The 23,329-nt window shown below is 36.8% G+C and overlaps 3 protein-coding genes across 9 annotated transcripts in view; 1 reads left to right on the top strand and 2 right to left on the bottom strand.

Annotated features, from left to right (window-relative positions):
* Positions 1–16,985, bottom strand: part of fam49bb (family with sequence similarity 49 member Bb) — a 53,406-nt gene extending 36,421 nt beyond the window's left edge. The window contains exon 1 of one of the 2 annotated variants that reach the window (XM_084102758.1): positions 16,657–16,985. The gene's annotated coding sequence lies outside the window, so the exon portion shown is untranslated. Of the gene's footprint in view, positions 1–15,475; positions 15,642–16,656 lie in introns of those variants that run through there. The other variant, XM_084102759.1, reaches the window with a different exon arrangement.
* A 677-nt stretch (positions 16,986–17,662) lies between these two features.
* On the top strand, positions 17,663–20,049 carry eef1a1l3 (eukaryotic translation elongation factor 1 alpha 1, like 3). Its single transcript, XM_084103010.1, has 7 exons — positions 17,663–17,875; positions 17,948–18,127; positions 18,238–18,534; positions 18,805–18,955; positions 19,036–19,292; positions 19,367–19,601; positions 19,677–20,049. The coding sequence occupies exons 1-7, from the start codon at positions 17,732–17,734 to the stop codon at positions 19,787–19,789; spliced, it is 1,377 nt and encodes a 458-aa protein (XP_083959136.1). The 5' UTR covers positions 17,663–17,731; the 3' UTR covers positions 19,790–20,049.
* Positions 20,050–20,147: 98 nt separating this feature from the next.
* The window catches only part of asap1b (ArfGAP with SH3 domain, ankyrin repeat and PH domain 1b), a 90,895-nt gene continuing 87,713 nt past the window's right edge, over positions 20,148–23,329 (bottom strand). For all 6 annotated transcript variants that reach the window (XM_084103391.1, XM_084103389.1, XM_084103393.1 and 3 more), the window contains one exon: positions 20,148–21,560. In XM_084103391.1, the coding sequence (XP_083959517.1) occupies positions 21,486–21,560 (75 nt within the window). In that variant the 3' untranslated portion in view covers positions 20,148–21,485. The remainder of the gene's footprint in view (positions 21,561–23,329) is intronic.

Raw genomic sequence — 23,329 nt, 5'->3', positions numbered from 1 at the left:
TTCTGAGCAAAGGCGGCTGCTGAGTGGTAGAGGAAGTTTTTTAACTAACAGCTCCAGATATGGTCTCTACTAGATCTTTACAAAATCTAAGAGAATGTAGATGTAGATAATTTGCATGCATGGATCACTACATGGGAAAGTCTCCAAGGCTTATATAATAGATTTGATCTTTTTAACAAAAAAAACTAAGTTGGCACATTGGGTGTGTTGGTTAATGGGTTTAATGGGCCTGTGCTTTAGGAGACACAGTCTAGCCTAAAAAAAACACATTAATGATGTTAAACGTTAACCTTGCCTTCTTGCTTCCATACTGAGAGTTGAGAAAATGGTCTACAGTGCTGGTCAGAATTGCCCCCTTGGTAAATATGATCAAAGATGGCTGTAAAATATAAATCTGCATTATACTTTTGATATTTTTTTAAAAAAAAGCAAAAATCTAACCTTTCATTGAAGTAAAAGAACTGAAAGTGGGGGGAAAATCACATTATGAAATAAATGTTTTTCTCCAAAATGTGTTGGGAATAATTATTTGCCCCCTTTTATTAAATACTTTTTGCAACCTCCTTTTTCCAAGATAACAGCTCTGAGTCTTCTCCTATAATGCCTGATGAGTTTGGAGAACACCTGACGAGAGATCAGAGAGCATTCCTCCATACAGAATCTCTCCAGATCCTTCAGATTCCCAGATCCATGTTGGCGCTTCTTCTCTTCAGTTTAGCCCACTCATTTTCTATAGGGTTCAGGTCAGGGACTGGGATGGCCATTGCAGATGCTTGGTTTTGTGCTCAGTGACACATTTTTGTTTTGATTTTGATGTTTGTTTTTGGATCACTGTCCTGTTGGAAGATCCAAACATGGCCCGTTATAAGATTTCTAGCAGAGGTTGTCAGGTTTTGATTTTTTATCTGTTGGTATTTGATCGAATCCATGATGCCATGTATCTGAACAAGATGTCCAGGACCTCTGGCAGAAAATTAGGCCCACATCATTAAAGATACAGCAGAGTATTTCATTTTACACATGGGCTACTTTTTATCCCTGTATGAAGCAAACCCATGTGAAGTGTTTGCTGCCAAAAAGCTCTTTTTTTGTTTCATCTGGCCATAGAACGATAGAAAAGTAACTGACACTACTGGAACTTCAAACGGGACAGGTTCTATGGTCAGATGTGATTTGAAGATTTGAGAAATGAAAGGTTAGATTTTTGCTTTTTTTATTTATTTATAAAATATCAAAAGGATTAACAATGCAGATTTATTTTTTACAGCCATCTTTGATCATATTTACCAAGGGGGCAAATAATTCTGACCAGCACTGTATATAATATATGCTGTGACATAAGTTGGCCTATACAAAAATTACACCCAATTGAGTTAACAAGCCTGTTGATTTCCATTAGCCTAAACTGTAACAGATAAACCAGGCATCCAGCACAATCCAAATATTATCCAACATCTGTTCATTCCTAACAATGTTGATGGAGAACAGCAGCGAAATCCAGTCACTGCAATTAGCAGAGCAGTGGGAAATGCTGGAGTGCAACTGGACCATCAGCTGCCCATTGTGTCGATGCTTTGAGAGCATGCTCTACTCTGCAGGACAACCAGATCTCACATTAGAGTGAAAATCATTCAATGGACTGCCAGGGGCATAATGCAGATCATGCTTTGTGAGCTTTGCATGGATCACATTTTCTCTTGCATGTCTACAGCATTACATACATGTAAACATTATGAAGCCAAATACACATACTAAGTGTTATGGTCTATGCATGCAGCATGATATTTATCTTCTAAAAGGAAAAATGAGAAAAATCTTTTGTAATGGTAGATAGATCAAAAATATAACAAAATTTGCTTTGCAAAGCACACCAGTCTTGCTTTATTTGCTCTCTAAAAGACAACACAAAACACCTCTAGTTTCTTAGTGCACAATTCTCTTGAAATACTTACTGTATAATAACAACAACAACAATTATTATTATGCATTGGAATCAAACTAACAATGAGCAACAATTTTTACTGTTAATGTTGATTTATAAATACATTTTGTTTTTACCAATTCATTAATCAATAATACATGTTTGATTCATGTCATCCATACACACACACACACACACACACACACACATTAATGTTTATGAAAAACAGACAGCAGGGTTTATAGTCTCTCCCAACATTTCCTTCTCTCTGAATATTCATTTTCACCCTGAAATGTCACATTACAAAAGTGCATTACAAACGGTGTTCAAGTCTAAACACACACCATATCAAACGTTTTTTTCCCCCCATCCTGAGTCTCAGTTTTATGCCAGCATACTAAATGAATCATCTCCATTATTACATAAGCTCATTCCTGTGGATGACTTTATAATCATCGTCACTTGATCGAGACTGGGAATGCTGCGTTACTATGGCAGCTGCTGAGATTCTGACACCCTAAAGGTCTAATGAGAATTCAGAACTCAAAAACAGGGAACATCATGCTTGGAACGTCACCAAGGCAACAGCTTGGAACCCCTTGCTGTGAGGGGCTGGAGCTCTGGGAGAGGACGGGAATCATTATGCCTTTTATTCGACGATGTGAAGCTAATCACTCTGGAAATTGACTAGTTTAGTTTACATAAGAATCACAGTGTAAACGTTACTGAGTGAGTGAGTGCAGCAGAAGGCAATTTATTAGCATAATACAGAGTTGGCAAATCCCATGAAATAATATAATTAGTGGTGATGTTTGCTTATAAAATCACTATATGTTATATCATATATCTGGTCACATTTACACAGTAAAAAATATTTTCTTAAGTTGTATACAGTACCTGTTAAAAGTCTGGAAACATTACATTTATTTATGTTTTTTGCAAGAAGTCTCTTAAGCTCACTGAAAATTCAGCTTTATCATCACAGGAATAAATTCAATTTTTGAATAGAAATATTAAAATAGAAACAATTATTTTAAATTAAAATAACATTTCACAGTATTCCTGTTTTTACTGTATTTTTTATTAAATAAATGTAGCCTTGGTGAGCATCAGACACTTCTTTCAGAAACATTAAACAATTGTAATGTTTTAAAAAATTTGACAATATTTTTGGATTATGTTTTATAAGAAAACACTATTTCAGTATTTGTACTTCAAAATGTCAAGTTTAATTTGTTTCATTGTAATTATTAGTGCTCAAATACATAAGTAAATTTGAATGGAAATTCCAAAGTAATAAGTACTGTGTTTTGTCATCAAATCAACTGAAGCAAAAAACTGGCAAATGCAAATAAAATTTATGCTACTTCATAGCTGAGAATTCACTATTTTGACATTAGAATTGCACAGAGAGAGTCCACTATCAGGTTTGCCCAACACAAGTTTTTCCTCAACAATCTCAATTCAAACACCCAAGTGATCTTATTCCTAAATGCAGATTCAGCTGTCTATTTAACCTTTGTCAAGTACGATCACAGCAAACATTCAAATCTGTGTTCGCGCTGCCGCTGATCCAGAGAGCAGTTGTCATGTAGGCTTATGGGTATGAAACAGTGTCACAAACAGTATAATTATTTCTGTGTTACAATAATATAAATCATCACAGAAGTACCGGGATAAAAGTTTATAGTTCGGATATAAACACTGATGTCTATGGTAGCGATCAAAATACACTAAAAATCACCTTTTCAAAGTAAATTGATGCCTCACATAAAGATTGTATACATTTTTCAAGAGATTTGTAAAAAAAAAAAAGAAAGGTTTTATGAGCGAGTCATTGAATCATTCACTCAAACAGATTTAAAAAATAATTCATTCAACATTATTTAAATAGAATAAAAGCAATTCACATTTTGTCAATTTTGTCAGCGCCACAGCTCATCTTGTAAGAATTACACACAGATTGCTGAAGGACAGAAGGATTTTATTCACTGTGATCCATCTAAAATTGACCTAAAATCTAGCCAATATTAAAGAGTTATCTAAAAACTGTTACGGCACAGGAATAGCTCACCCAAAAAGTTTAATCCTTTCATTTATTCACACTCATGCCATATGATTTACTTCAGCAAAACACAGAAATTCAAGTCATTATTGAATGAAACTTTCACTCCATCACAGAGTTTAACTCTAAAAGCAAATCAGGATGGTATTCCAGAAAGCAAGGTTATTTTACCGTCAAACGGTAACCTCTCGATTGATTAATCCAAAACTTGCTTTCTCAAGGTATGCTGGTTCCAAAACCGCGTCTGGGACTTAGTTCAGCCAACCCATGGTTGAGTATGTTAACAGTTAACGCACAAGACATTATCAACAGATTGCTACAGACACTAAGAAAAAGGGGTTGAGGGGTAGGTTCAGAGTTAGTACCTAGATATTACCCAGTTATTGTAATTACTATAACATACAAGTACATACTATACATATGTAGAGTGTTACTATAAGTACATAGTATATGTACATGTGGAACAGGACTGTAAAATAAAGTACTATGTTTTTTTATTATAGAAATACATTATCTATAGCATAAAAAAACGATTATTATTCTGATTATTCGCTAAGAATTTTGGTTATTTTTTACCACCATTCTTCAAATAGGCTACCCCAATGCATATCACATTTGATGAACTCACATACAGTAGGTGTGTTACTGGCCACCGTTTTACTCAACTTGCGTAAAATGCTAAACAAATTTCTATGGATATATTGGATATTCGGTGCGGTGATGAACATAGCAATGCTGTAACTGCGGTTGCCTACGCTGCCGTCGTGTTCTTCGCTGGATGAAGGTAAGGTGCACATTGAATTGTGTTGACAGAGTTCAGCGATTCGGAGCGGAGGGAAAAATCACAGAGTTCATTTATGAAGCTGTGTGAACAACACGCATCATCCGTGTACGTCCGAGTACATGTGCACTTTGGTCAGAGCAGTAATAATGTGATTATATTTATATGCCTGTTTATTGGCATACGTATGGTTACACATAGTATAACTATAATCGTGTAAAACTATGATTATGAGCTTAAATAGCATTAGGTTGATTTATGTATTGTGTTTACATGAGATAAAGTTTAAATTGCAATATCCTCAAAATCCCATTTTGCATTATGAAGGTGAATGTTTACATTCTACATTATGTAGTCATTCACTCTGGTTCTGTGAACTGGATCAACTGATTCATTGAAATGATCTGGTTCAAATTAATTATTTTTTTCACAAATCGAACACAAGAAAAGAGCAGATATCAAGTGAATAATGACTTTTAGTCTGTTTCTTTACATAAAGACATACAGCTCAGAAGTCACATGGTCTACTATTTTGGTAAAATGCTTGGTGTCTTTTTCCAGTCCTGTTCATTGTTTAGTTGCATGGAAAAAAACACCCAGTACATTATACAAATGTTTTCCTTTTGTATCCCACAGATGAAATGAGGTCATATGGGTTTGGAAGAACATGAGGGTGAGTAAATGATGACACAAAATTTGGGAGAACTATCCCTTTAAAGTGCAGAAAGTACACACAACTGCACAGGCTTAAGCCTACGCTAACTGTAGGCTTTTATTTACCCAAGACAGACCTTGTCTAGAAGATAACAAATGCAGAGAAACTGCTTGCAGTGGGAGGTTGAGTCATCTAACAACATTATTTACTGCCTTCACAATTACTGTCTTTACCCCCACACCCCTAGTGCTGTCTATTTGCTTTGACCCACACTAAAACAGTGTGGTTACTGTCCCTGAAGGTGAAATCGAAGAGGTCGGTGAGACAGCAGCATGGGTTAGAAGGAAGCTGACATAGCAAATATAAGCACAACTAACAGCTGACAAAAGCAACAGTAAGTAGAGACACGCTCACATGCACGTCATCCGTAACTGTCCTCAGTATATTATACACAACATAAGAAAACCTTTTGAAAAATTATCATCTACGTTTCTTACACAAAGCATTTGAGGACCAGAGAAAGCATGTGTACGTCTAAAACCTCAACCTGGATTAGTGTGACTCCTAAAACGGACCATAGAATGAAACTGAGTCTGACAAACGCTTAACTATGAAGATCATCTTCCAAACAACTGAAGCAAAGCAACTGGTTCCATTGAACAGTCAGTGTTGTACTAATATTTAGTTGAGTGGAAATGATATGACCAAGAATCATTCGACCAAGGTTGAAACTCATGTTCTCTTAGGCGGACTGTGACTGTATCCTGATGATACAGAATGAAAAACCAATCAACAAGGTGTGTGTTATCAAATCTCCTGATGATAACAGATCAATAAGCACTTAAACATCTAGTGAGGCACTTTCTTTGCAATATGACCAACACAGAATCAATGGGTGTTGGATTTCACTCCAAAATAATATTTCTTCTTTAAAATGGTTTCACGTTCACCCTCAAGTACATTGAAGTTTAAAATAAATAAACAAACAAACAACTTTGTAGGGCAATCTGAAAGTTAGCAACCGTTGTTCCCTCAACATTGTTTTTTGTATTATTACAGAACATATCGTCGCTGTCCGATGAAAACCGCGTATGTCCATTTTGCCGATTTTGATATTTTTCGATGGATCGAATGTCCAGTTTAATTTCCGTATACAGTATGCTTCACGTATCTAAATGACCAATGAAAAGTTGTGAAATCATGTCATCTGATTTTCACGTATATCCATTTGGTGTCAAAGCTGTCAATCACGCCACGTATCTCCCAGTCCCACCCTGTGGAGGCATCTCGCCGGTCTTGTGAAGTTTCATCTTAAGTTTCACTTTTCTTTTCTGCAATACAGTGCCAATTAAACATAGCCTGGTGAGACAATGACTTTCCTTTACAGTAGGCCTAACTTTATCGAGGTAAACTTTTCCCCCCTGACGCCAGACGTACGTCTAGGAGTGGAGAGGAGTGACAAAATTACGGTAGGACTGTGCAAACAAAGTATCTGTCTAGCATTGCCATGTTAGTGTATTGATTCACTGTCCCTTCATAGTTTGCAAAAGACATTTAATAAACTGAGCGTATTTAATAAACTGAGACGTAGGCTATTTAATAAACTGAGCGTAGCCTATTCATCTGTCAATATGAAACGCGACTTGGCCATTCTAATTAATGATCGGAAGAAAGCGTATCGACCACCGTTACTGTAAAATATGCACGTATGTCCATTTAAACTCGATTTTGGTCAAATGTGGATTATATCATTACACTGGCAAGAATATGGTTACATTTAAAGATGCCGTACCAAGTATGACAACGCTACGTTCAACTGCTTTTGAAATTACAGTGTTTTTTTTTCACTTCCTGAAAAGTAACCGTTTTGGACATACGTGAGTTTCATCGGGCAGCGACGATATGCTCTCTGATTTGCAATATGTGTGGTTTTAACTGTGGTTATCATGAACTAAATGTATGCTACTATGGAAGACCAATGGTAAATTTTAATAATACTCAAACAGTCAGAATATTAAAATTTTACCATTTAAAAATGAGCTGTTACAATTTTTACACGTCACTGTTTTTGTTAATGAACAGAAATTTACATCTGCATCCTAACACAAGCTACTACTACTATTACTGTCAACTCAAGCTACTGTCAAATGTGCATTTTTAAGAGACAAAACATGTAATATTATTAATGTTGCAGCCTGCACTGAAAACTGTGCTGAAGATACAAAGTCAGGCAACACAAACCTGTTTCATGAAACAATGTCTCCCGTTAGCACATTTAGAAACTAAGAAATTATTTTTTTCTATGAAGATATTTATTTTGTTACTGAAAAAAATGACTGGAAAAGTGTCAAGAGTTTATGTTCTTACAATAAAGAGCTGTTTAAAACCACAATTAACACTCTGGTTTTTCCAACTTTTACTTGGGAGCAAAAATTTGCCTTTAAACTCGAAAGAAATAAAGATTTGGCATTTATCGTAATAATTATTATCAATATCGACTGATATTAAATTTTTTATCGTGATCATTTTGTGGGCCATATTGCCCAGCCCTAATACCCGGACAGTTAAAACTGCATTTTTTTCCCCCTTACATTTTATGGTTTTAGGTTAAATACTTTACTTAAATTAATTTGTGAATATATAAACATTACCAACTAAAATTATTTGATGAAACATTCTAGCAAGTGTAAGTCTTTAGGGACCTCACGATCCGAGTCACGATCCAATTCCAAAACCATTTTTGATCTACTTTTTTCTTATTAGTTTACCAACTTGAAAATCTTAAAATCTTTTCTTTATTTAATTACGTATGTAATTATAAGTACTTTTTAAAATAATTGCAAATGTATAAAATACAAAAAAAGTATTAAAACAAATGTTTTAAGAATTTAAAACAAACTAATATATAGCTTTAAAACAAAAGCTAGTAAATAAAAAAGAGGAACAAAGACACATTACAAGCAATAAACAAAAAGTGCTTTCAGAATCTGAACATTTTCTAGTCAAGAGCAGCGAGTGATTTTTCTCCCTCACATCTTTACTGTTGTTTGATTATTACTAATGACATCATAGACAGCAGGAAATCTAATAAGCTGCATTCACACTAATGCACAGATCTCTTTTGAAATCTAAGATGTTTTTGTCCTGTCTGTTTAATCTCTTAAAACATAACTGACTGTGTTAATGTTAATTCCGCATCATTAAAGCATTTTGAGATGCAACTATAGTACATTTAACCACATTTACAGAGTCGCACACACAGACACATACACAAGCACTATTCACAAAGCGAAGTGAGCATTTGAAATTGAAAGCAGTCTTCTGTCAGTAAGTTTCATATTTTTAATATATAAGCCTGCTGCATTACAAACTACATAAATGAATGATGCCTCCGTAGAGCATTTGAGGAAAACACCAGTGGGTGAGACCGCACACTGCAAGCGTAACATGTCAAGTAATTGAAGCAAATGAAGCCAGCAAATGTCTTTGTAATTCTCTTCAACCTTTCTAAACTTTATGAAAGATTATTTTATGCCAAGTTCGACTGGTGTGTGTGTGAGGAATTGGAAGCAAGCAGAATATGTTTCTAAAGCACACACGCGGTTAAAAACTAAGCTCAGAATCGATTCTGAAATTCTCAGTATCAATCCAGAATCGTTGGAGAGAGATTCACGTTGCATCGGTATTTTTCTCCCACCCCCAGTAAATTCACACATAAATGTCTTAACGCAGATTAATAAACCTTTTCTTTTGGGCAAAAGGGTAAATGTGAAGCCCCGTGGTGGACCATCTAAAACCAGCCAAAGCCTCAAGCATGAAGAGTCATGAGCTGACTAATAAGGCAAAAACAAGCTTGACTCATATCCTCTTTAGGCCCTGGGACACCTCAGACATCACCTCAGACAGCACTCACTATGTTGCTTTTATTCAGCTGTATTTAAATCATGATCACGTCACTCATGTTTTCTGACTGAAAGCAGAAAATCTAGTATTCTGCTTTACTGAATATTGGCATGTAAAATGCAACAGATGGATATTGTTGGGTTTCCTTCCCAACTGTTGGCAAGTCATCTGTGCCGGTTGTTCAGCCATCCTCACCATGGAAACGAGTGGGAGGAGACGCAGTGGGCACACAATATATGTAGAGTGTCAAAGTGACACAGCCGAAGTGAAATCTGAAAACAGGCTCATTGTTGCCAAACAAAAGAAATTACAGAACTGCAATTTAATTGGGCAATTAAATTCTAATTTCCCATTTAACAATTTTCTACAGGTCTGACTTTTACCAAAAACATTTAACTAAATCTACATGACATTTCATTGTGTGTCTGTATTTGTATCTTTAAAGACATAATTGGCATCTGCAACATTTAACTTACAAAATGTTTTCTTTTTTAAGGAATACAATATAAGGCAGGGCTTACATGTGTTCATTAGGATTTGGTTGGGTTGTGAAAAAAAGTCTATAATAAAATTGGTTAAGCTTTCTCTAATCTCCACCCGTGCAGCTTTGGATAGACCAGCAGAAAGAAGTTGCTGGAAATTGCCGTAACCATAATTACGAGATGGCAAACTGTGACTTTCAACCCGGAGCCGTTTATGCATTTCTAGGTCAATATATCAATGATGAAATGAATCTGCAGCAGTCAGGTGGTACAAGTAAGAGCTCGGTAAGTTGTTTACATTCAATATTATTGTAATGTTATGTGCTTTGAGACATGAGGGATTGAAAGCCGTCTCTCGTCTTAGCAGACTCTGCTGTTCATGTCTTCTGGAGGAGGAGTGGCTTTGGAGAGCGTTCTGAAGGGAGGGTGGGATCTCATGCTTTCAAAGCTTGCTATTGCTAGCCTCTCTGAAATTGCCTACCAAAACAAAATCTCCAAAACAAACACGAAACACAACCTAAAAGGATCACACCCCGATTTTGATGCATCCGCCCCAACATTCACGTACACGCTATGCATGCAACACACACAGTGAACGACTATGGCGGAATCTGCCGATGTACCTGCCGCCTGAAAGTTTGAGGTCATCAATAGCCACTTTTCCACTGTCGGGCCAGTGCGAGATATGGCTTTCAACGGGCCGGGCCGGGCTTTAGCACCGAGCCCAAAAACAAGCTGCATTTCCACTGTCGGGCCAGAAGCTCCGCAGCACTTCACTAAAACCAGCCCGTAACACACCTCTCTGGAACAACATCACGCAAACTCATAATTTCACCCAGAAATGGAAGTTTTATCAGAAAACTAATCAGAAAGAAATCACTGGAAACTAGCGAGATCGCAAAAAGAAAATGATAATAAAAAAAATGTATGCACCTCTTAATATTGAGGTGGTATTTCCATAAAGAGGTGCATCAATTTTTGGTCAAGATCTTGTGGCGAGTCAAGCACTCTGTAAAGTCTACTCCAGCACATCCTAAAGACTTTAAATGAATTTAAGGTCTCGACTCAGAGGTGCCATTTCATGTGTGAAAAAGATTCTTCATGATCCCTCCCAAACCATTCTTTCACAACTTGAGCCTGATGAATCTTGACATTGTCATCCTGGAATATGGCCATGGTGTTCCAACATAGTCGTTTAAGAAACAAAAAGCTGAACACTTCATCAATTAGGGTTAGAAGAACTGTTGCCAAACATATAACATCCTAGAAACATAGCCTAATCACAGCAATAATGATCCAATCATAGACTCTTAAGCATTTGCCCATTTAAATCCAAACAATCCAAATCCAAATTTTGTTTTGCAAGGCAGTGAATTTATTCATATTTTGAATTAGTTTTTGTTTTTATATTTTCCATTTTTATTTTAATCTTAGCTAAAGGTAAAGTAATAGTTTGTGTTTGTGTGTGTGTGTGTGTGGGGGTGTGTGTGTGGGGGGGGGGGGGGCAACTAGCTTAAATAAAACACATTTTTGATATTTTATTTTATTTCAGTTAACCATTATTTTATTAGTAGTGATGGAATTTTTTTTGTATGCTTTTAGTTTTGGTTAACTATAATAACCCTGAGTGGAAGAGAGATTGCAAAGTTCACACCTCCTTAAATCAATAGTAGTTGGAAAAAATCTTATTTTCTTTTTCATTTCCTTTCAACCACATGGGTACAAGTGCCAGATGTGTGTGTCAAATGTTTTCATTTCTATTTACTTCACAATTTAAATTTTAGAATCCTGATATGGCAATCAAGGGAAATCGCACTACTCAGCTCAACAGTTACTGGTTGACATGTGGAGACATGACATTAAGACAGACATTACATGCTTCTGCAAGACAGAGTACAGAGATCACCTGAGGTTAAAAAAAAAAATCTATTCAAGTCCACAGGGGCATTTATATGTGCTTTTGAGGCTTAACAACACATATCAGTTAATGACGTAACACTAAAACATCATTCAACCTTCAACATTCTTTAAAAAATATCTACAAAACGTAAAAAGCATCACAAGACAAGCACACGCATAAGAACTATGATGTTCATTTCCAGTGGTAAAGGCCAATGAGGTAAAACAGGAAGTTTCGCGAGCCAGTTCAGAAGAAAGATTAGCACTAACAATAAGCTTCCTTATGTCTTTCATAGGCAAATTCTACAGATTAGCACTATTAAAACAACAGGCCTATTGAGATCACACTTATCCCACTATAACATTTGCTATGATTTAACTAACTAAACGCCCAACACATAATTCTTCTCATAAAATTGCTTAAATTAATGTTAAAGAAAATGAGGAAAGAGTGCACTGCTTCAATTACAAAATGTACATCGGCCATCACTGATTTGCACACTGCATTCTTGTGAGAGTTTTACAGCACCAATCCTTCACTAACCTCCAAACACACAAAACACTTTTCTTAGAACTAACATTCTTACTGGAATGAAAAGATTAGCAATAAGTGCTAATTACAATAATGTATGCACACTGGGGCTCGTAAGATAAAAATTGGAGTAAAGTGACTGTGGGTGCATCTGTTAGCTTTGAGGACAACTATAGTGCACACCTGAAATTACACTAGGCTACCGTTCAAAAAATTTATAAAAAAAATTTTTATAAAAAAAATCTATTTTATATTTTAAATCCAGGAAAACATACCAAAGATACTCATCTTATACTCATATATATCACAGGGGTAAAAATTATTTTTATCTCAACAGACTGACTGGATTGCAATCAAATCATGGAGTGTCTTTGGATATGCGAACACTTTAATTATTAATTTAATTATTGAAGTATTTTAAGTATTTACTTTATTTTCTTTCTCACTGATTGCGAAGGAAGTGTCTCAATATATTTTTGTTTGGGCAGTGACAAACTACTGTATATTTAAAAAAGGGATCAGCTGTCCCAATGCAATTTCCTGTTTCAAGTGGAAATGCATCAACACCAGAAAGAAAACAGAGCTCATCATCATACCATTTCATGGGGTCTCTAACAATAAAAAAATATTCATGAGCTTTCCAAAAAAACAGGTTTGAATTCACTTAGTTTCCTCAACAAAAAAAATCTAAGGAATTTCCACTTTTGCAGCTAACAATGAAATATGCACTGCGCAAATATTACAGCTGATATTTTATCCATGAATCAAGAGCACAGAGAGAAGTATAGTTTAAAAACCCAACCACTTTAAAGGGGCTATATGTAGACTTCAGAAACTGCAAGAAACTAAACGTGATTTAAAGTCCCCATATACTCGCGGCAAAGTTCTTTTTCGTTCTTCGCCTAGAGGTAAAAAGAAGTACCTTTGCAGCGATATACTGTTAATGAACATCCCAACGCCGCTCACAAAATGACCAACAAAAATGACAGCGGTGAGAAAACAGCAGTTAAGAAGCATCTGATCATAGCGATGTGGATATGTTTGCACAAGCTCTGCAATTCAATGGCACCATGTCGACAGATCAGGGGCCTCATTTATAACCGTTGCGTACGCACAAAACACGCCCTGAAAGAGGCGTACGCCACTTGACGGGAAAACAAACTTGACGGGAAAATTTGCGCACCTGCACGCAAACTCTGACCCATGCGTACGAACGTTTTGGAGATGGAGCAGTTTGGCGACACCGATGGTGAGCTGGAGATTAGTGTCTTTTTGGTCACTTTTAGACAGAAAATCTAAAGAAAATGAAACATCTGCAGAAAGATAATACAAATATAATTTCACTCACCAAGCCTGTCACTTGAAGCAAATATCCATCCCTTCTTAAATGTCCGCGTCAGCGAGCGCGTTGGGCCGTTTAGTGAAACTGACGCAGTTTAAATAAATAAAATAATGATTTAAACTATGTTTTACTTCTGATATAAACATTTAGATTAAATATGCCATTCAAATATTTAAACACTTAAACATGAAATCATACTGAGAAGTTACAACATTTTTTATATTCAATCAATAGAAATATTTGTTGTGGATGCGATGCTTTTGAACACTTTTCCTGTGGCGTGCTGTGTTTTAATGTTTTAACCACAGAGATGATTGCTTATCATGATAATACCAGATTGTCTGAGAAAATAGTTTAGCTGCAAATAATGCACAAGGTCTATCCGTTTCCATTAAAAATAGAAATCAATTAAAAATACAATTCGGCCAGTGGAAAAGATTGAGAAAAAAACTTTCTCTGAAATGTATTTTACACTATTTGATTTATGTATTCAAAAACAAGGCAAGGATAGGCAACTACTTGATTTTTATTAATGTAATGTGTCTTGTACCGTTAAACGTTATCACGTGGATGAATAATTATATGCAAATTATATGCAGATGAGGATATGCATAGTAAAACTAGGCGTTGTAAGCTCCATATATGGTTATTTCGGGGAGGAGACGCATGTGCGCACAATCTTCCGCTGACTGGGATTTATAAAGTGAATTCTGCGCAGGTTCTGGCGTACGAACGGTTTTATAAGTCTGAATATTTTTTTGCGTACGCCATTTTTGGCTTTCGGGCGCACGTACACTTTTAGTAAGGATCCTACGCACAGTTTTATAAATGAGGCCCCAGGTAATTAAAATTGCACTGTTATGATAGGTTTTATTATAAAGTATATTTGATACTATGGACTGGCTATGTCAGACAATAGTTTGAATTAATCCCTTTTCTTTACAGGACACATTGACATTACAGTACAGAATGGCTCTTTCGGCATTACCCTGAACACTGTACAAACCCAGTAAAAACGTCCCGAGTAATACATAAAAATCAGACAACTACAAACTTTAAATGACCTAGGGAGTCGGGGTAGGTCTCGTATTAATTACAAGCTGTTCACACATGGACAATAAAAAAAGCAATTAATACATGAAAATTCTTATATATAGTCCCTTTAATACAGTTAAGGTCAAAATTCATTCAAAGCTTCTTCAATTGTGGACTGTTAAATACAATTGTATACCATTAATCTAAATTCTTACTAAGGCAGTCCTCTCTCAAACAAGCAAACAAACACTAATGGACACACCTATCACTTCCACATCAGATACAGAAGCAGATTACGAGTACCTTTATTCACGACGTCTGTCCGTTAAACAAGCAGACCCACAATGTTTACTCCTCATGGTCTGACATGCAGGCAAAGCAAAGCATGCTATGCCTGAAACCTGGTCCAAGTTTTGGAAAGAAGCCTTGATCAAGTGACTTGATCAAAAATAAAGTAAAAACAGTTTTCTATTTGAATACATTTTAAAATATGTATTACTCATTTATTCCTGTGATAGCAAAACTACATTTTCAGCAGCCCAGTTGCTTCAGTGTCACATGATCCTTCAGAAATCAGTCTAATAAGCTGATTTGCGGCTCAAAAAAAAAAAAAATTCTCATCATCATCAAAGTTAAAAGTTGCGCTGATAGTGATAAATACGTTTTGGAAACTGTGATACATTTTCTTTTTATGATTCTTTGAGTAACAAAGAAAAGCATTTATTTGAAGACTACTTTTAAATCTTACTTCTGATCAATTTAATGCATTCTTGCTGATTTTTTTTTTATTTTATATGCGTCTATATTGTGCAAGATTATATCCATAATCACCAAGCCCATTATATTTTTATCAAACTTACATAAATGATGATCCATCCAATTTACTCCATGCACAACAATGATATAAAATGCAATCCCAGCAGGCAACATCCTCCAACACAAGCAAACAGGTTACACATATAAAAAAATAAAAATCACAATATAGCTATGACTTAAAATATCGGCTAAGTGCGCAAAAAGTGTCAAAAAAAACCACATCAGAGTCTTCCTGTATGCTTGACTTCAAGCCTCACCTACATACCATAAAAGGAAAGAGAGGTGATAAGATGTTAATCGAATGATATGAACGCAGTAGCTCCACATGAATAACTATGATGACAGATATTTATCCAATGGTATATATTTGGAAATGCCAGCGTAATATATGAGGAGGTTTATAAAGTGATAAGACTATATTCATCATTTTGATTTACATAGCCTACCAATAAATACCTACATCAAACTAATGATTTTAATAAGCCAATCAAACAATTCTGACATCTTAATCAGTTTGGAAACAACATGTTTTGCAAGTACTTTCATTAAACTGCACGTGGATAAATGACCCCTACATTGGACATTTAGTGCACTACACTTGAACACTAGATTACAATGTACAGTAACCACTTGGAATCTGTTCAAAAGCAGATTCCAAGATGGACCTTTGACTAATGAATTTTCACGATCGGTCAATACTTTTACAAATAATTTTATATTAGACATTTCTAGCCAAAGAAATGTTGTAGACCTGAGCATGACCAGAAAATGTGTAATTAGACATTTACATGTGTTTTTTAAGATACAAAATAAAATTCCATGACGTTTCCTTACCTATCACATTTTTTAAATATCCTGATATTTCAGGGTTTTCCATGACAATGGAAACAGAACAGCAATAGTATCTATTTCTGCTTATGAAAAGTGTAAACCCTGTGTTGCACAATGCATGGCAGAAGTTCCACAGCATTGCATTGTATGACACAAATCTGTTTTACTTTATTCCACCCATAAATGCATTTAAACATCGTCATACAATAATATTTAATTTGTTCCTGTCTATACGCTTTCAAACAACGGATAGCCACGGGTGCCATCGTGCTGAAAGCACACGTACCGCTCAGTCACATGCTTGTACTACAGCAACCATGCATTGAGTTATGAATATACACAATAAAGCGCAGTACGTGCAGCATAAAGATATAAGAGTGGAACGAAAACGCACCTTTGAATTCGAAGCAATGAGGGGGAAAACGTATGTAGTCCAGGTAGCACGCTATAAGCTCCAGGGAGAAGGCTTTAGATCTCTCTCTCTCCTTCTCTGTATCTGAGCCTCTCTCGCTCTCAGCTGTCTTACCGACTGTTATTTCCGGGTTAATAAAACGTCATTGTGTTCTTGCATGTTAAACCAAACGCTTAAATAAAGCACCACACATCATCATAAAATATGAAAACCAAGGACATGACTTTAAATTCTATATACTCTCGTGTGCATTAGACACGCGACGATTTGTTTTAATATAACTAAAGTTTATGTAGTTGTTTCAACACGCCCCCTGCCGGCCAACACTTATGCGACACACCTGACGGATGAACTCATTCCTGTTATGTAAACCTGTGCAAATGCAACAAGTTTTCTGTCACCCAATCACACATAATGTCATATTCACGTGACGAGCCATAGGCTACTTGAAACTTTGATATAATTCCCATCTATATTGAAAAAAAATTCAAACAACCTATTAAATAGTCAATCAGTTACAGTAAAACAGCAGCAATGATCACACTTTTTTATTTATTTTATTTTTTATTACGACGCTTAATCCGAACCTGAAATAAAAGCATGAGAAATACATTATTTATTAATAGCTATAATGGAATAAAAATGGAGCTGGTATTATAGCCGCCACTGCCGTCAAGAAATAAAAATAAATAGGCTAGATGAAAAATGATAGAAAGATTGTGAATGTTACAGTTATAAGGAAATAACAAACTCTTTACTTTGATTTATGAAGAAGAAGAATTTTAGTAGGCCTATGTGTTTTGTGTTGAGAGAGAATTATGGATATGATATTTTTATAATATAGTAAATTGTAGCTTTATATTCTAGTTAATTGTGGGCGTGGTCTTATTTCAGCGGTTATTGATCACACCAGGACTCAATCACCATCATCCGTAACTAATCCTTCCCAATTAGTTACTATATAAGCTCCACTGTGGGTTTAAATCATGCTAGGAACAAGGCATACATTTGAAGTTCTGTAATTGCGGTCTAAAACTTTAATTACTTTAACTATAATATGGCTAAAGAAAGGATCCACATTAACTTGGTCATCATTGGCCATGTGGACAGTGGTAAATCCACAACCACTGGTCAACTGGTTTACAAATGTGGAGGAATTGACCATAGAACTATTGAGAAGTATGAGAAGGCTGCAACCCAGGTTAGTATTAACTTAAATTGTGTATTATCATTGTTTAGGTGGTAGACTTTAACTTTTCTTTTTCTTTTGAAGATGGGAAAGAGTTCCTTCAAGTATGCCTGGGTGTTGGACAAATTGAAAGCAGAAAGGGAACGTGGCATTACAATTGACATTTCCCTGCTGAAATTCAACACTCAAAAATACACTTTTACCATAATTGATGCACCTGGCCATCGTGACTTTATCAAGAACATGATCACAGGGACCTCTCAGGTATTGATGCTATTCAGAGGTTTACCTCTTGAGTGGTTATCTGGATTTCTTTTTTCTGGTATTACCTATACAATCTAGTTGAATAAAATGGCAATTTCTTTACTAATTAGGCTGATGCTGCTCTACTGATTGTCTCTGCTGCAAAGGGTGAATTTGAGGCTGGGATTTCTCGCAATGGTCAGACAAGAGAGCATGCTTTGCTGGCGTACACCCTTGGGGTCAAACAGCTCATGGTTTGCGTCAACAAAATGGACCTGACCGAGCCACCGTTCAGCCAGAAACGCTACGATGAGGTGGTGAAGAATGTTTCTGTGTTTATAAAGAAGATTGGCTTTGAGATTGGTGCTGTACCTTTCATACCTGTTTCTGGCTGGATTGGTGAGAACATGATTGCCCCATCTCAGAAGGTGAGGCCACTCTACACACCCCATGAACATCTAGACAAGAGTGCCTAAATCCTGTTCCTGGACTACTACCCACCTGCAGAGTTTAGCTCAAACCCTGCTTCAACACACCTGTCTGTAATTATCACATGCTCCTGAAGATCTTCATTAACTGGTTCAGGTGTGATTGATCAGGGTTGGAGCTCAACTTTGGAGACTGGTAGATCTCCAGGAACAGGACTGGGCACCCCTGATAGAGCTGCTGATCTTGATTGCTTGTATGTTTTGTTTCAGATGCCATGGTTCAAAGGGTGGAAGCTCAAGAGGAAAGAAGGCCATTCAAATGGTCGAACCTTGTTGGAGGTGCTCGAATCCCTACTTCCTCCAGTGCGTAATGCGGGCAAGCCACTGCGCCTTCCCCTACAAGATGTCTACAAGATTGGTGGTGGGTTAAACTGCCAAGTGGGCAAGGTCTCAATTTAAATCCGTTTTGGATGGTACCCTTGACATATGCTCTGCCCCCAGGTGTTGGCACCGTCCCTGTGGGTAAGATTGAGACGGGGATCCTGAAGCCTGGAATGGTTCTGACCTTCTCACCAGCGAAGTTGACTGCAGAGGTCAAGTCCATTGAGATGCATCACCAGGGGCTTCAGACTGCCCTCCCTGGCCACAATGTGGGATTCAACATTAAAAATGTCTCTGTAAAAAATCTTCGGAGAGGTGATGTAGCAGGGAATGCACAGCAGGACCCTCCGTCGGATGTCAACAGTTTTATTGCTCAGGTAGCTATGCTTTTGACATCGTTATGAACTCTGGCTAACAAACTAGTTATTGATTCTCTTGTGCATTTCAACAGATCATAATGCTGAACCACCCAGGCAAAATCAAGGTTGGTTACTCCCCTGTACTGGACTGCCACACGACCCATGTTTCCTGTCGTTTTGCTGAGCTGAGGGAGAAGCTAGATCGGCGTACGGGGAAGAAACTGGAGAATTGGCCCCAGTACCTGATGTCAGGAGATGGTGCCACAGTCAAACTCGTCCCTAACAAACCCCTATGTGTGGAGAGCTTCTTTCATTATCCACCTCTGGGTAAGGCGCTGGATTTTAAGTGCTCAAAATACTGCTAAAAAAGCCATGTTTTAAAATCACTCTTTTTTCTATCAGGTCGATTTGCTGTAAGGGATTTAAAACAGACTGTTGCTGTTGGGGTCATCAAATCTGTGGAGAAGGTGGACCAAGCCAAAAAGACGTCACAAAAAGCTCCTGTATCAAAATGAGTTAATCATTTTGTCCTTTTATAATTTCTTTACCAGCAGTCTGGTATGTGAGCCAAAAGGTTCTCTTTAAGTTGAGTATTTTGTATAGTTTTATGGAAACGCACTTTATGTTGCCTTAAAGTGAAGTCTTTTAAATGTGTTGCTGATGTATTCAATTGTTTGAACTGAACGTGAGGCCCAATATGAGGTTTGGTATGGCTGTAGATTAAAAGCATTACTTTTGTTGCTGGACTGCAAATAAATTTAAGTTTTCACTTCAGTTTGTCATGCTTGTGTGGTCTGAGTCCACTTGGAGTTGCTGTAATCTGAATTGGTCAACTTGACTATAATTGTTAAACAGGGCACTTGAGACTTGGAGTCTTGTTTAACATGAAGCCATTTTATTGATAATGGAATGAGGAACATGTTTAGACAGTGGACACCGTCCTCAAAATCTGCAGTTTAAAAGACACCTGTAGAACATCACACTTCTCCCAACTCATCCACATTATATCCTAGGTAGGTGCAGCAAAAGGGGTTAATCTTTATTTCAGAGTTAAGTAACTCAAGTTGTAACTGTGCTAACTTTGACTTGAACTTCATACAATGCTCACTTAAGTTGATAGATAAACCTGACATGCTAGAACCTTCATTGTTTCCTCAAAGGATTGGATTGACCAAATCTCCCATTAGAAACTGGTTGTCAGTCCATTTAAAAACAAACAATTGAGCAGCTAATGAAACTGTTCTTGAGCTATAAGGGTTACTGGCAGCATGGATGAAAATGGCATAGATTCCAATTAAAATACAGTACATCCATGTCTATCACTTAAATTATAACATCTATAAACTGAGTAAACGACTTACCTATTTTCAAAAGTATTTCAAGTAACCAAGATCTCTCAAAACAATATTAATGACAAAGGATGACCTTTGTGGAACACCACTGGATTACAAAGCGCTGTCCTTCAGTAAGACGGTAGTAAATGTACTTGGATAAAACACTGATATGGGATCATAGAGGAACATCCTGTTCACACAGGTGGTAATGTATGCATTGCAGAGGTTAATTATTTTACACTAGGTAGCAAGAACAAAGAAACCGCAAACACAAAATAACATTTCACTCTGACATGCTTTAGTGGTGTTAGGAAATGTGAAGGTAAAAACATGTAAACGAAAACCAATGTAAAGTCCAGTTGTTCCATCAGGAAGAGAAGTCGACTTCTATCTGTCCCTGCTATAGATGATAGCAACGATGGACACATTAATAAAACTTATTTGAACAAAACTGGCCCCAGCCGTAACTTACTGGCAGGTAGAGTACAAGTTCACAAATTTACTTTTCAGACCAACACAGGTTTCTACATTTACAGAAAAAAATAATCACACACTCATCCTTGTGTGAAACACACACGCACACATTTATGTACAATCTTATATACAGAGATACAGTATCAGTAATAGTGGAGGGAAAGTGCTGGTCTTTTAAGTGGGTGCAGTCTAGCCGTTGTGCGGTAGGCTTTATAAAACGGTACGGATAACAGCGGTACAGTTAGACATTTTATTTACACTGTCTCTGACGATGGTAAGGTGATGTGTTTTTCATTGTGGTTCCATCTTAAAACTTGCATTGTTGATTCAGCAGCTAAGTCAAGTGCGTCCCATAGCCAGAGGTATTGCGCTGGTTGGGAGGTGGAGAACCGACGTTTGTGTGTCAATCAGACAAGATATGAACAAAAGACATGGGAAATACACCTTTCCTCTCTGGCTGCCCCTCGATGTGCCCAATCTGAGGACAAAAAAGAAAGGTTACAATCATGTGGCTCTAAATCAAGTAAGGAAAAATAGATGAATATCTGAAAATGAACGCACACCAGAGGATTACCAATTAATTTTCAATAATTCAATGGCCAGAACAATTCTGCTTGTAGCATGGTTAGCACATGTACATGTCCATTTAAAGAGTTTATGACAAGCAATTTTTCAGGTTTTCATCCTTTAAAGGTGCAGTCTTGGAAGAATGACAACTAGTGGTCAAAATAGGTACTACAGTCCAAATTCAAAATATCGGAGATCGTCGTTTCTCCCGCCCCCTGCTCCTCAGACTGGACGGCGCTCACACGGGTTGCCAGTTTGAGCACACGCAACAGGAACTAGCGCAATGGACAATGACAATTGGCAACATGCAGTATCACAGACCAAAACAAAAACAAACATTCCAGCCTGGAAACACACATTTCAAAGTAAAATAACTGGCTGTAGAAGAGTTTTTCAGAGAAACGAGTATGTGAACTTAGCATATTTCCTCAATATATGCAACCATATTAAAAATATATCATTTTTATGCTTTAGTAGAGTGAAAAAGTTGCATACAGCACCTTTAAAGACACTGTTTGCACTTTTGGTTGTATTCCAGGTAGTCTGTATGTTCATATTCTGTATGAAATGCGTTTCCTTTTGGTGCAATAAACAGCCTCAAGTAGTTTTTTGTTTTTGTCTGTTTCTTGTTTAAGATACATTAGGGAAAGTATTAGATTAATGATCGATCAATCAACAAATGAAACTCACTCATACTGTCAACAGTTAGGCCTACTAAAACGTCATTCGAATTCAACAAATAATAAATTTTCTTGTCCCTAATAATCAACAACGCAGTGGAAACTGTAAAATGAACTGCAGTAGTGCTAAACTTGAATCATACAATTACAACACACAGACTATCAATGCATGAATCAAACTCACTAAGACTGTCGACAGATTGTTTTCCATGCATAATTTTATTATATCCATGTATGTGGTTACAGTCTAATCATATAAAACAGTGAATCAAATCACTCCGGAACTCTGTTCTGTCTTGCCTGCAGTCGAGACTCGAGACGGTGACGTGAGCTCTATTGACAGTCTTCACTCCAATACGCTCTATGCATGAACACTGCTGACGTATTTCCGGTAGAATCTCAGCCAGCGTCTTTCCTTCCACATAGTAAAGTAAACTTCCACTTCCGTTCTATAGCAAAGTGTACTAGCGGTCACTAGCGAAACGGAGACAACGATTTTAGAAACCGATTCGCTAGTCGGATTTCGCATGATATGAGAGAATATTCACCCTCAAAGTTGTCCATGTAGCTCGAAATATATAATTTAAAGCCCTTTTCTTACTTACTTTTAGTTGTGACAGCTAACTGCCTCACAATATTGTTAACATCATTCACATTAACCGCTGGAAGTTCTTGTAAACAGCGAGTGTAATTTAGAATTATCTCCACCGAATGCAAAAACGGCTTCCAACGCTGCACCGGATGTAACTGGGCGGGCTGAGACAAAACGCGGAAGCGATCGTGTATTGAGCCTTTATACGTTATTAGATAGAGCTGTTATACGTAAGCAATAAGGTAACGTTTATCGAGGCTGTGCTGTATCGTGAATAAGTCACGGCTGAAGTGTTTATTCATGATACAGCACTAGCCTCGAGTACCTTATTGCTTTTATAAAACGGTTACCACACAATACAACTATTAAAGCCGAAAAATATGAATCAATGCAACTTTCATGAAGTAA

Source organism: Abramis brama, assembly GCF_963993115.1.
Source record: "Abramis brama genome assembly, chromosome: 24".
Taxonomy (NCBI): Eukaryota; Metazoa; Chordata; class Actinopteri; order Cypriniformes; family Leuciscidae; genus Abramis; species Abramis brama.
Note: the sequence above shows the minus strand (reverse complement) of the source record. Positions and strands in the feature narration are given on the sequence as shown.